The 13,756-nt window shown below is 37.9% G+C and overlaps 1 protein-coding gene across 3 annotated transcripts in view; it reads right to left on the reverse strand.

The window, feature by feature from the left end:
* NFU1 (NFU1 iron-sulfur cluster scaffold) overlaps window positions 1-13,401 on the reverse strand; it is a 28,974-nt gene extending 15,573 nt beyond the window's left edge. Inside the window, exons 1-4 of one of the 3 annotated variants that reach the window (XM_019970432.2) lie at window positions 13,258-13,401; window positions 10,655-10,755; window positions 7,067-7,202; window positions 1,188-1,254 (exon numbers count right to left, since the gene is read on the reverse strand). In XM_019970432.2, the coding sequence (XP_019825991.2) occupies window positions 1,188-1,254; window positions 7,067-7,202; window positions 10,655-10,755; window positions 13,258-13,322 (369 nt within the window). In that variant the 5' untranslated portion in view covers window positions 13,323-13,401. Of the gene's footprint in view, window positions 1-1,187; window positions 1,255-7,066; window positions 7,204-10,654; window positions 10,756-13,257 lie in introns of those variants that run through there. The other 2 variants (XM_019970433.2, XM_019970435.2) reach the window with 2 other exon arrangements.
* Window positions 13,402-13,756: the final 355 nt, after the last annotated feature.

Here is a 13,756-nt window from a genome sequence, read left to right on the forward strand (position 1 = left end):
ATAACTGTTGAACCCAAACTATAACATGTCTCATCTATGGCTACTATGCTAGAGGACTTGTGGACTGTCAACAAGATTGGTATCCTTAAGAAACAATCCATAGCCTTCCCTGATGTGCAGTGGATAGAAATCTGCCTGCCAGTGCAGGGAACATTGGTTCGACCCTGGTCCAGGAAGATTCCATATGCCTTGCAGCAACTAAACCCATGGGCCACAAACTACTGAGCCTGTGCTCTAGAGTCCACGAGCCGTAACTACTGAACTCATGTACTGCAACTACTGAAGCCCACAAACCACAAGAAGAGTGGCCGCCGCTCGCCGCGACTAACGAAAGCCCACACAACCAACGAAGACCCAGTAAAGTAAGAAATAAAAATAAGTAAATCAGTAAGTGTAATCCTTCCAAACTGCTTAAGAGGAGTTCATTGAATACTTTTGATTTTGATGCAAAACTGGACAAGAGATTAAGTTCAGCACATATATATCAATTATAGATTTAAAAGAATATGCAGTTTAAATTTAAGTAATTCATTTCTCATTAATCTAGTACACTTAAAAATGAAAGTCTTTTGTACCAAATATGATCTCAGATATTGGATGGGTATAGCATATTTAGTTTGATTTTTTGACATTAAGAGATTATCCAAGTGTTACAGAAGTACACAGCCCACTGCTCTCATCTGTGAAGCTCTAAAGTCTCATTGCGGGATGGCAGGCTGACACAAAAATGTGCCAGGCGCCATTTTATAAATGCTCACTGTGAAAGAAGACAAATATTCAAGCATTCTGTTGGTCATATATATATATATATATTTGATATATATATTAACATATATATATTTGATAATTTATTTACTTCTTTTTGTAGTCTATCAGTGTAAGCTAAGAATTAGTAAAAACAATACTTGGAAGCCTAAATTTTAGTCCTGCCAAGGTTGAGTCTTGGACACTGCATTTAACTCTCTGAAGCTTATGTTTTTCTTTCTTGAAAAACAAGAGATCTAGAAGTTAATTTCAACTTGTGAATTCTATTAAATAATTATCTTGAGAAATATGAGACGTAAACTTGAGATTTTTAATAACAGCATGTGTAAAACACATTAAGAGTGGATATTCTGGACAGCAGCATTGGACTCAGAAAAAAGCAGAAGTACATCACATCTTGTTTTATATAATACTCTGCTTACCTTTGTGACAGTGATGAAATCTGGTCCAAAAAAGACACTTTTTACCCCCTCAATCCTAAATAACTGCCTGTGAAAAAATAAAAACTGAGAGATAATAACTCAGTTGCATCTGATACTTTTGCAGCCCCATGGACTGCAGCCCGCCAGGTTCCTCTGTCCATGGGATTTCTCAGGCAAGAATACTGGAGTGGCTTGTCATTTTCTTCTTCAGGGGATCTTCCCAACCCAAGAATTTAACCCATTCTCCCGCATTGCAGGTAGATTCTTTACCTCTGAGCCACTGGGGAAGCCCTGGGGAATGACAAAACAGATTGGGAATAACCATACAGTATATCAGATCTTCCCCAGTGTCTCAGCAGTAAAGAATCCACTTGCAATGCAAGAGACGCAGGAGACGTGGGAAAATCCCCTGGAGGACAAAATGGCACTCCAATGGCACTCCAATATTCTTGTCTGTGAAATCCCAAGGACAGTCTGGCCTAGGGTTATAGTCCAAAGGGCGGCGAAGAGTGGACAGGACTGAGTAACCGAGCACACACAAACTTTGTATCAACAGTATTACTTGGCAGTAAAGAGAAATGAACTACAGATCCCTACAAGAACAAGGATGACTCTCAAAATCATCATACTAAATCAAAGAAGCCAAACACAAAAGACTACATGGTTCCATTTATATGAAACTCTAGAAAAGGCAAAACAGGAGTAGACGGTTAGGTAGCATCACTGATTCAATGGACATGAACATGGGCAAACTCCAGGAGATAACTGAGGCACAGGGAGGGCTGGTGTGCTGCAGTCCATGAGGTTGCAAAGAGTTGGACAGAAGTCAGCAATTTAACAATAGGGTAAGAAGATCAACAGTTACCAGGGTGAGAGATGTATTAACTATCCTTTCTGTGGTAATCATTTCACAATGTGTATGTGTATCAAATCTTCACACTGTATACCTTAAACTTATACAACGTTTTATAACAATTACATCTCACAGAAGCTAGAAAAAACATTGTTATTGGATTAACTGATCATTTTTTATTTGGTTTTATCTTTTTTAATTGGATAAGTGTTTTACAAAGTTGTAGTTTCTGCTATAAAACAGTATGAATCAGCTGTAAGTATATATATATCCCCTCCCTCCTAGAAAAAACATTTTTTAATAAAATTTTAAAAATTAAGTCATTGCCATAAAAAAAAGTTACCAGGGAGGTAAAGCAAGAGGAGACTGAAAACAAAGGGAAATGAGGGATCTTTTGCTGTGATAAAAATGTTTTATATTTGTATTTTTTTGGTGGATACACAATTGTATATACTTAGCAAAACCCAATAAATTGTACACTGGAAATTCCGTGATTTTTATTGTACGTAAATTATAGTTCAGTAAAGCTAATTTTTAAGAGAAAGAGGGGCAGATTATAATTTGAAAAACCCTTCAAAGGATTTTGAAATACGGCCTCCCTCCCAGTCACTGATACATGTACCACATCTAGCAGACACTAGAGCAGTATCCTTTTCCCCCAACTGTAGGAATAAAAGCTGACATACTCCAAGGAAGGTCACAGTTTTCCTTTTCTTTGTCTACCATTGCAAGAATGTTATCAAAATTACTGCTTTGAAATTGTTTAGGAATTTTTCTGAAACAATGTCAGCTAAGTCCTTTACACAACCACTTAATATTAAATCTGCAAGTTGTCACAAAGTTTTTGGTTGCAGCTTGCTTGCTTGCTTGCTAAGTCACTTCAGTCGTGTCCGACTCTGTGTGACCCCATAGACGGCAGCCCACCAGGCTCCTCCGTCCCTGGGATTCTCCAGGCAAGAACACTGGAGTGGGTTGCCATTTCCTTCTCCAATGCAGGAAAGTGAAAAGTGAAAGGAAGTCGCTCAGTCGTGTCCGACTCCTCGTAACCCCATGGACTGCAGCCCACCAGGCTCCTCCGTCCAAGGGATTTTCCAGGCAAGAGTACTGGAGTGGGGTGCCATCGCCTTCTCTGGGTTGCAGCTTATGATGCAATAAATCAAAACACAGACCTCTAAGTAGGATCCTTGATTAGCACTATTAGCAAAACTTCTTTTTCCTCCAAATGAAAGCACATTGCAAAAGAAGACACCTGATCTATGTCAGGGGATGCAATGGTAAAGAATCAGTTTGCCAATACAGGAGACGCAAGAGGTGGGGCTTCAGTCCCTGGGTTGGGAAGACCCCCTAGAGTAGGAAATGGCAACTCGCTCCAGTATTCTTCCCTAGAGAATCCCATAGACAGATGACCTTGGCAGGCTGTACAGTCCATGGGGCTGCAAAGAGTCAGGCACGACTGAGCAACTGAGCACACACATGGGCCATATCATGGAGACTGCTTGGAGCAAAGAGTTCAGAAGTTCTGTCCCTAAGAGAAAGAAAAAGCTGAAACAGGAGTTTCAAGCATTATTATAAATGCTTTGTCATTTAGGTTATTTTCCTTGGGACAATTTCAACTCATCAATGTAAACAAAATATGATACCTAGAAATGAACATACTCTCCCAAAGGTAGTCTAATTTGTTCTGAATACAAAAACTATTACCTCTCTTATGCTGGACACTAGGACTCTGTTTGACTGACTTTTTAAAGCATATTTCTAACGTAATTGAGAGGTCAGATTCTTCTATCCCATAACTGTGCTAGGCATTTAAAAAATTTAAGCACACAGCTTAATACTTACTCTTGCTAGATTTTATCTTATTTGCTTCAACCTATCATACAAGCCTAATAAAACTTTTTAAAATGTCTCTGAATTTTGTCATCCAACAGATAAGCAAATCCTATCATCTGAAAAACTGATAATTACATCTTATTAATGTTGCTGGTTTTTAAAATGTCTTGAATAAACATGCCAACTACAGAGATTCAGAGCCCTTTCACATGTCCTTAGAGGTAGGTCTACCCTCTGCTTGTATTTCCTCATCTTCTCTGCAAGGCTAGGAAAAAACAAGTCAAATGCCTCCCTGAAGTCAGACATATTCCTGTTTACTCATTCACTCAACTAATATTTGAATACCGAGTAACAGACACCGTTCTAAGCATTAGGGACACGGTGACCAGTAGGACAGACTGGTTTCCGTCCTCATGTTTACAGCAAAAATATTCTCTGCTAAACAAAATAAGATTGACTGAAGATAACAAATTCTGTAAACACAAGAAATGGATGAATTCTAAAAGATTAATTTGAAAAAGGTTTTGGCCAATTGAACATCTGACAATGATCTCCAACCAATTTATAACTGAATCAATTTGGGCTTTTTTATTTTTACATTTTTAAAAATACTAAATATGTGAGCTCATATCTGATGTACACATTTCAAACTATTGGGCTTTCCTAATAGCTCAGCTGATAAAGAATCACCTGGAATGCATGAGACCCTGGTTTGATTCCTGGGGTGGGAAGATTCCCTGAAGAAGGGAACGGCTACCCACTCCAGTATTCTGGCCTGGAGAATTCTCTGTTATCAGTTTGATATACATTCTTCCATACCTTTTTTGTCAGTGCATTTTTGTGTTTTGTTTTCATACACATAATAACATACTGTATTCACTGTTTTGCAACTTGCTTTCTTCACCAATAGTATGTCTTAGATGTCACTCTATTAACAGTAAATATGGTTCCTCCTCATCCTTTTCAATATCTGTGGGCTATGGATAGACAAAGTTTATCTAACTATCCATACTGATGAATATTTAGATTGTTTCCAACTTACTACCATTATCAACAAGGCTACAATGAACACCACTGCACACAACTTATGTATATACGTGTTAATTCTTTCAGGCAGTGTTTTTCAGACCTACCAGTAAGTTATAAAATCAATTATGTAGTAACCAGGATTTTATTCAATAAAATAAAATAGAACATAATAATATAAAAAGAAAGGAAATATAACCAAGTTTCATACCTTATAAAGGCAAAAACTGCCCCATCAAACACTTGTTTATATATATATATACACACACACACACACGTATGTGATTCATATATATATACACATACGTATACACAGATATAGGTATATCTTTGTATGTATATGTGTATATGTGTATAGCGCATCATCATATAAAATATTTCTTACTGTGGCTTGTATTAAAAAGCACAAAAAACAAATATGCTAAGATATCTTCCAAGAAGTGGCACGTTTAGGTCAAAGGAAATTTGCACACTGATTAACTAGAAACTTTAAAAACCATTCTTGAGATAAGCATATTTCTGGCTCCCCTAAATGAGACACATAAAATGGCTGTGTGTATACAGAAACAGTTATCTAAATTTTATTTTCTCAATATCCTTGGCAATCAGTATCAGACTTAGGGTACCAAAAATTTCAATTGATGTGACTGACTTTAACATTTTTATTTTAAATGACTTCTCTAGCTATCAGTTTACAAGGGGTTTTATAATTTTATCCTTGTGGCTTATCATCTGACATACATTTAATATGTCTTTATCTAGTGAATTTAAAAATTGTCACCACTGAATGTAAATTGGTACAGCCAGTACGGAAAACGGCAAGGCAGTTCCTTAAAGAACTAAAAATAGAGCTGCCATATGATTCAACAATCCCACTGCTGGATATATATCCAGAAAAAATGAAAACTCTAATTCCAAAAGATACATGCACCCCAGGATTCATAGTAGCACTATTTACAATAGTCAAGACATGGAAACAACGCAAGTGGCCATCAACAGATAACTGGCTTAAGAAGATGTGGTACAATGAAATATTACTCAATGATAAAAAGGAACGAAATAATGCAATTTACAGCAATATGGATGGACCTAGAGAATATTATACATAGGGAAGGAAGTCAGAGGAAGACAAATACTGTATGATATCACTTAAATGTGGAACCTCAAAAATAATACAAATGAATCTATACAAAACAGAAGCAGATTCAAAGACACAGAAAATAAACTTATGGTTATCAAAGGGGAAAGGAAGGGAGCAACAAATTAGAAGGATGGGATTAATGATAAAGACTGCTGCTGCTGCTGCTGCTGCTAAGTCACTTCAGTCGTGTAGCCCACCAGGCTCCCCCGTCCCTGGGATTCTCCAGGCAAGAACACTGGAGTGGGTTGCCATTTCCTTCTCCAATGCGTGAAAGTGAAAAGTGAAAGTGAAGTCGCTCAGTCGTGTCCGACTCTTAGCGACCCCATGGACTGCAGCCCACCAGGCTCCTCCATCCGTGGGATTTTCCAGGCAAGAGTATGATAAAGACTACTACATATAAAATAGATAAGCAACAAGTATATACTATGTAGCACAGGGAATTACATTCAGTATCTTTTCATAACCTATAATAGAATATAATCTGAAAAGAAAAATTAAAAAATCACTTTGCTATCCACCTGAAACTAACACAATATTGTAAATCAACTATACTTCAATAAAAATGAATAAAAACTGTCACTACTCACTTATTAAAAATTCATGCCACATCTAATAATTATCATCATTTATAATTCTGAGAGGACTGTTTTAGAAACTACTCCATTTTGAAGCATCTAGAAGTTCAGCTATCCTTGAGAATAAAATGAGCACATTTTTATGTTTTTTAAAAAACAGCATTTTAAAGATTTAGGATGGATATCTGCCATATTACCATTTTGATAGATTTTTTAAAAGTAAAAATATAAATTCTATTTAGTCACGCTACAGATCTCTTAAGTACATCACTTTTCAAGAGAAGAGTTTCTTAATATCAAATCTTGTTTTTCTTTATTGTTTACCTGAAAAGAAAACAATCTTTATACTGAAGAGATGCAACGCACATAAAAGTGCAATAGCTAAGGCTACCTTAACTCCTGAAGTCAGTTATTTATGTTTCTCAGTAAAAGCAAATAAAAAATAATACTATACCTAGCCAGAGGGGAGCGAAATGCTGTAGCTGGTGTGGGAAAATCCATGGTCCTTGTCTCGAGAACTGGTTTTCCTGGAATAAACTTTAAACTGTTGGGATTTGGGGTATCTTGTGTTTGAATAAACATGTATCTCACTAAAAGAGAAAAAAGAAAAAGGAATGTTATTCTAGAAAAAAATACTAGTTAACAAGCTTATGGACTATGAAGTGCTCATTTTCAGAGAACCAAAAGATATAAGAAGAATTAGAAAACAAAAAAATAAAGCTTTCTTGCCCAAGCTTACAAAAGAAGACTTGTTAAAGATAAAAAGCAAATTTATAAAAATATCTAGGATAATTACATTGAATTTTATATTAATATTATTTATATAGTTTTGTTACTCCACAAACTCTAGCAAAATCGTATACCTAAGTAGGAAGGCAGTCTTCGATGTATTCTCTTTGGTAACTCAATACCAAATTGGCTATAATTACAAATCATCATCACTTCCCAAAGTGCTAACATTTAAAAAAAAAAAAATTATCATAATATTTATTTTATGCTTACTCATTACATGTCCGAGATAGGGTTGAGTGCTTTAAATATATTTAAGCCTTTAACAATCCTTTGAAGAAGGTATTATTGTTCCTACTTTACAAAAGAAGAAACTGAGACTTAGAAATTACTTGTTAAGTTACTAAAAGTTAAATAACTTGTCCAAAGGTATAGTGACATTATAAATCATCATATAAGTGAGACTCCACGTGAATTACTTTTCAGGATATTTTAAAATTATCTTCAGAAATTCTTCTGTTTCTTCTCAGGCCATGATTAGATTGAGAATAACAGAATCCTGAATTTCCTACCTTGCTATTATGATAACAGCTTGTAGGACAAAAAGATAATACTGAGGTCTTAATAGTTTACAACTATTAAACAGGTTCTGGTTACTTACGATAAAAATAAACTTAGTTTAAAAAAAAACACACCCAATTCTCACCTTAGAGCAGTACATGGAAATAGGTTAATTTATTGAGTAATTATCATGTGTTGCATATGGTGCTAAGCACTTTATGTGAGTTATATCATTTAATCCTTACATCCTGCCAAGGAAGCACTGTTTTTATCCTAATTTATAAATGACTAAACTAAACCTCAAAGTCTCCCACCTAGTTAAGTGACAGAGCCTGGACTCGAGCCTGGCCAGTTCTGCAGCACGTGTTTAACCACTGTGCATAGTGCCACTTCAAACTTACTAGTGCCAAGCATAAAAGAAAAAGATATTTAAGCTCAGTCTTTCTACCCTGTCATGATCCTCACATCACCTGTCTTAAGAAAGAGTAAAATATCACAAAGTAACAGTTTTATTTTAAATTAGAAACTGATAAAATTTGGCAAAACATATGGTTGGTATAAAAATACTTAACTATTACAAAAGAACATTCTAATTTGACAGCTGAGATTCTTTCTGCACCTCTCCAGACAATTCCAGCTAACTGATGATGAGTCATTTTCTTGGTAAAGAAGAGCAAAACTCCCATACATTTTGCTTAAGTCACTGTCTTGTAAAGATATTGGTTGGTGACTTGGTGACCAGGCAAATCCTATTAAGGAGAAAAATTTAAAATGATAACCTCCAACATTGAAGTACCAGGTTGGCCTGAAAGTTCCTTTAGTTTTCAAATAAAAAAATTTAAAGCTGTAACAGTTTTTGCCTGGTCATCAAAGAAACATGTGGTCTTGTGTTATCCTGATGGAAGATTATGCATTTTCTGTTGACTAATTCCAGACACTTTTCCTTGACTGCAGCTTTCAGTTGGTCTAATTAGGAGAAGTACTTAGAATTGTTTGGTTTTCCAGAAGGAGCTCATAATAGACGACTCCCTTCCAATCCCACCTTTGGATAATGACCGACCTTTGGTGTGCTGGTGGTGGTTTATTTAGCTTACCCCACAATCTCTTCTGCTCCACATTATTGAATGGTACCCACTTTTCATCGCCTGTCCAATTTGTTTTAAAAATGGAACATTTGCATTATGTTTAAGTAGAGAATTGCTCGCCAAAATACAGTCAAGAAGGGTTTTTTTGCTTAACTTACATAGAACCCAAATATCAAAGTGAGTAACATAACCAACCTGGTGCAAATGATTTTCAATTCTTGATTTGAATATATTGAGTGTGTCGGCTATCTCCAACATGGTATAAAACTGACTGTTCTCAATTAATGTCTCTATTTGATTGCTACCAACTTCAACTGGTCTATCTGATCATGGAGCATCATCCAGTGAGAAATCTCCAGTGTGAAACTTTGCAAACCACTTGGACATATTTGGTCAATCATACTACCTTCTCCATACACAACGTAAATCTTTTTTTTGCATTTCAGCTGCACTTTAACCTTTCTTAAAATAATAAAGTATAATATGCTGAAAATGTTCCTTTTTATCCTCCATCTTCAATATTACAGTAACTATAAAAAGTTCTTCAAATTAGATAAGCTTTTTAAAAAATGCATGCTGATATGGCAGCTGTAGAATACAATCTAACAAAATTGTTTTGAATGAAGTTAAAAACAACTAAGCGCTATTAAAGCCATCTTATGGTAAAAAAAAAAAAACAAACATTTTGGCCAACCTAATACCTGATTTAAAATATTTATACTTCCAAGCAATAAATTCCTCTGACAAGGGAACAATTTTTCAGACGGAACATTATAGAAAAAGCTGCCACCACTTTCTGTAAATACACAGAAAATAAGGTTCTTTTAACCCTGTTTCTGACCAATCAGGTAACAGATAAAAAAGTAGACATAATCTCCCCCCAAAATACAGATTAATGGTTCCTGACCTCAATATCAAAGACTAAAATCAGCAGGTTTCCAACTTGAAAGCCTAGATGACTACATAATTCAGTTCCATAAAATTTAAGTCTAATTAAAGTAGCTTAAGGTGAATTACTATTTATGCCCAAATTGCTCTGTGATTCAAGCAAAGAGTCAAGGAAGGCAATCCTATTTTTGCCCCAGGATACAAGGGAGGTAAGGTCTCTACCCTGATCCAACTCATGCCATAAGACACAGTCGGCCACCCTCCAGAGAATGGCCATAAGCAGTTCAGGACAGCAATGGAAATAGAGATGGGCCATGAGCTGAATCCAAACTCTTACAGCTCCATAAGCAAATCCAAACTCTTACAGCTCCATAAGGTAGGCATTCACAGACAGACAGACAACACACCCTTGCCCCAAGGTTCCCTAACCACATGACTGTGGTCACATTGCAAAAATGTTCAAATCCTATCTTCATACCCATTTGTAACTTCTTTTTATATCTCCATTTCAGAAATTACTTATTGAGCAACTCTTATGTTCCAGAACATGTGTTACACAACATGCTAAGATTTCACAGATTTACTGGACACTGTACTCAGGATTCTTGAAATTTAATGCCAAATGATATGTGTAAGCAAATAATTAAAGTGTGATTTATGATAGAAAAAATGTTATATTCTTTTCATAAGCATCTGAATAGAAAATTTACAAATTCTCATTGTTTACGACCTACAAAATTTCGTTCCGGCGGTTTGCTCTAAAAGAGATGAAATTTTACCTGTGTTACATAAGGTTGCAGGGAGTGGGAAAAATGGTCTTTGGAAAAACTGATGCAGAAGCTGTTTCTTAATTGTATATGGACTCGTCACATGACAGAATCTATATTTAAAAACAAAAATGACATTTTAGGAGATAAGCTCAAGTTTCTACTTCTTATATATAAAAAAAACCACAATGAAAATAATAACCAAGATGAATTTTCATTTTCCATCAACATTATTTCCACTCCCTTAGGCAAGCAATATCTGCAAACAATTTAAAAACAAGAGCTCAAGGGGAAATGTACAACCTTGAAAACTGAGTGTACACAGAATATTGTAATATTTGGTGTAAAAGTCCCAGACTATTAGCTATGCATGAAGGAGGCAAAGCTACAAACTTTTTCCTTTTTCAGATACAAAAACAACTAGGTAATAGAGTCACGTGGTTCAAAATTCAAAGGAAATAAAAGTAAATACAGTGAAAAGTCTCCCTCCTTTTCGGTCTCTACCACTATGTTTCCCTGGAAAGAGATCAGTTTAATTCAGTTCAGTCGCTCAGTCATGTCCGACTCTTTGTGACCCCATGAATCACAGCACGCCAGGCCTCCCTGTCCATCACCAACTCCAGGAGTTCACCCAAACTCATGTCCATCAAGTTGGTGATGCCATCCAGCCATCTCATCCTCTGTCATCCCCTTCTCCTCCTGTCCCCAATCCCTCCCAGCATCAGAGTCTTTTCCAATGAGTCAGCTCTTTGCATGAGGTGGCCAAAGTACTGGAGTTTCAGCTTTGGCACCATTCCTTCCAAAGAAATCCCAGGGCTGATCTCCTTCAGAATGGACTGGTTGGATCTCCTTGCAGTCCAAGGGACTCTCAAGGGTCTCCTCCAACACCACAGTTGAAAAGCATCAATTCTTCGGCACTCAGCTTTCTTCACAGTCCAACTCTCACATCCATACATGACCACTGGAAAAACCATAGCCTTGACTAGATGGACCTTTGTTGGCAAAGTAATGTCTCTGCCTTTCAATAACCTCTGCTATTTGTTTTGAAAGGCATTTCAAATGCCTCCAAAAGTCTAACAGAAAGTATACTATTCTCCACCAAACTGCTAAAGAAGTCCACAGCCTATGTGCTTTTTGATTGGAAACATATTGACCCTGTTTTGTATTTCACCCTGAATATAATCAGAATGGAGTAACCAGAGTTACAAAATTTCCCAGGTGTTGACTGGCTATTCTTTTCATGGATTTGACAACTTAAAAACAAAAGGAGAAGGGAAAAACAAATAGTACTGGAAAAGGAAAACAAAAAGAGACATTAGTTGTGAAAATTTTAGAAATCTGATGTAATTACTTTAAAACCCAGTTTACTTTAAATATTAATACACCCATCCATTCCAATTTTTATTTCACTGAGGAATTTTAAGCATATTTATGATCATTTTTTGTTTTTTACATTTCTGATTCTTTTCACCTGCAAAAAGGAGGGGCTGTCTTCATTTCTGTCCCTAGCCACTAGCCTGATGACTTACCTCGGTTCCTCATTTCTAAGATGAAGTTAATATTTACAGCTACCTCATAAAGATTAAGGCAAAGATGGATCCAAATAATCGATGTAAAGTGATTAAAACAGTGCTAGGCCATGCAGTACAATTGTTTATTAAATGGAATTCAGGTTTGGGGTGAAGATATTTTTAAATATAGCACACTCCCTAAATCTTGGATACCTTGGACTATGGAAGGGCATCGAGGATAGAAAAGGCAGAAAGGACAAATAATCTGAGAAGAAATGAGTCTAGAGTAATAAAACAGTAAAGGTGAGTTAAATTATTTCAGGAATAAGAGAGGGAGACAAGAGGTGACTAACAAAAAATCCTTCTGCAAAGCTAATTTTTTAGGAAATGCATTTCAACTTTAAAAGCATCATCAGCACTAAAATCCCTAACACTGAGGAGGTCAACCTTTGTTAGGCTCTTTGCTCCTTTTGTTCCATTCGAGAAATCAGGGTACAACAGCTACTTAAGCCCTAGGTGCCTTTCGCCTAATCAATGTTGACAGATGTCAAAGACAGTGCAAATAGAAAGAGGAAAGACAAGGAAACCAAGAGGGTTTAGCCGGTAGGAGTGGGCGGGGGAAATCTAGGGTTCTGGATGCACATGAGTTCCATCACTTCATTGCTGTGTGACCTCAGGTCACGTTCCGTTTCCGGGCTTCACTGAGAAAATGATGACATTTTGTCTGACATTCTGATTTTGTGTTTAAAAGGCAGAGGAAATGCACATGGTAGAGGAGCTGGAGGAGCCACGATTTAAAAAGAGCTCCTCAGTGGGGTCCCTACAGTCGGTCTCTGAGAGTCTCCCCACCGCAGGGATTCAGGCACCGGGTCTCGGAGCTTGGGACCAGGAATGGCACGGTCCGCCAGAACCTGGGTCGCAGAGCTGCGTCACCGAGAGCTGCCCACCTCTAGATTCAAGTCTAACTCGGCGATGGGAGTGAACCTAAAAGCAACGTCAGGGGCACTTCTCCCCACTCGGTTTAAGAGGGGGCGAACGGGACGACCACCGCTCAGATGGCTAAGCCCAGCGGCACCCCTATGCAGTTCCGGGATCACCACCTACCGACTCCGCAGCCCCGCGGCAGCGGCAGCAACTCCCCAGCCCAGGCGGGCCGCCGCCGCCGCCATCTTAGTCCGAGTGCGCAGGCGTAGGACGCTCGCCCACCCCCGCCTCCCCCTGCCTTCGAAGAGGTGCGGAAGCCCAGCGCAGGCGTGAGCGCAGGCGCAGGTCAGTTGAGATCAGGCAAGGCACCGGGAATAGCGCACCCTACTGGCCACTCGCGGCGCTGCTGCGGACTGGCCCGGCGGGCTTGAGTCTGGCTATTTGAAACCAGTTCAGGCAGTTCAGCCGCTCAATCGTGTCTGACTGTTTGCGACCCTATGGACTGCAGCACGCCAGGCTTTCCTGTCCATCACCAACTCCCGGAGCTTGCTCAAACTCATGTCCATGGAGTCAGTGATGCCATCCGACCATCTCATCCTCTGTCGACCAGGTCTCCTGCCTTCAATCTTTCCCAGCATCGGGGTCCTTTCCAGTGAGTCAGTTCTTCGCATCAGGTAGC

The sequence above is a fragment of the Bos indicus genome, chromosome 11, assembly GCF_029378745.1.
Source record: "Bos indicus isolate NIAB-ARS_2022 breed Sahiwal x Tharparkar chromosome 11, NIAB-ARS_B.indTharparkar_mat_pri_1.0, whole genome shotgun sequence".
NCBI lineage: Eukaryota > Metazoa > Chordata > Mammalia > Artiodactyla > Bovidae > Bos > Bos indicus.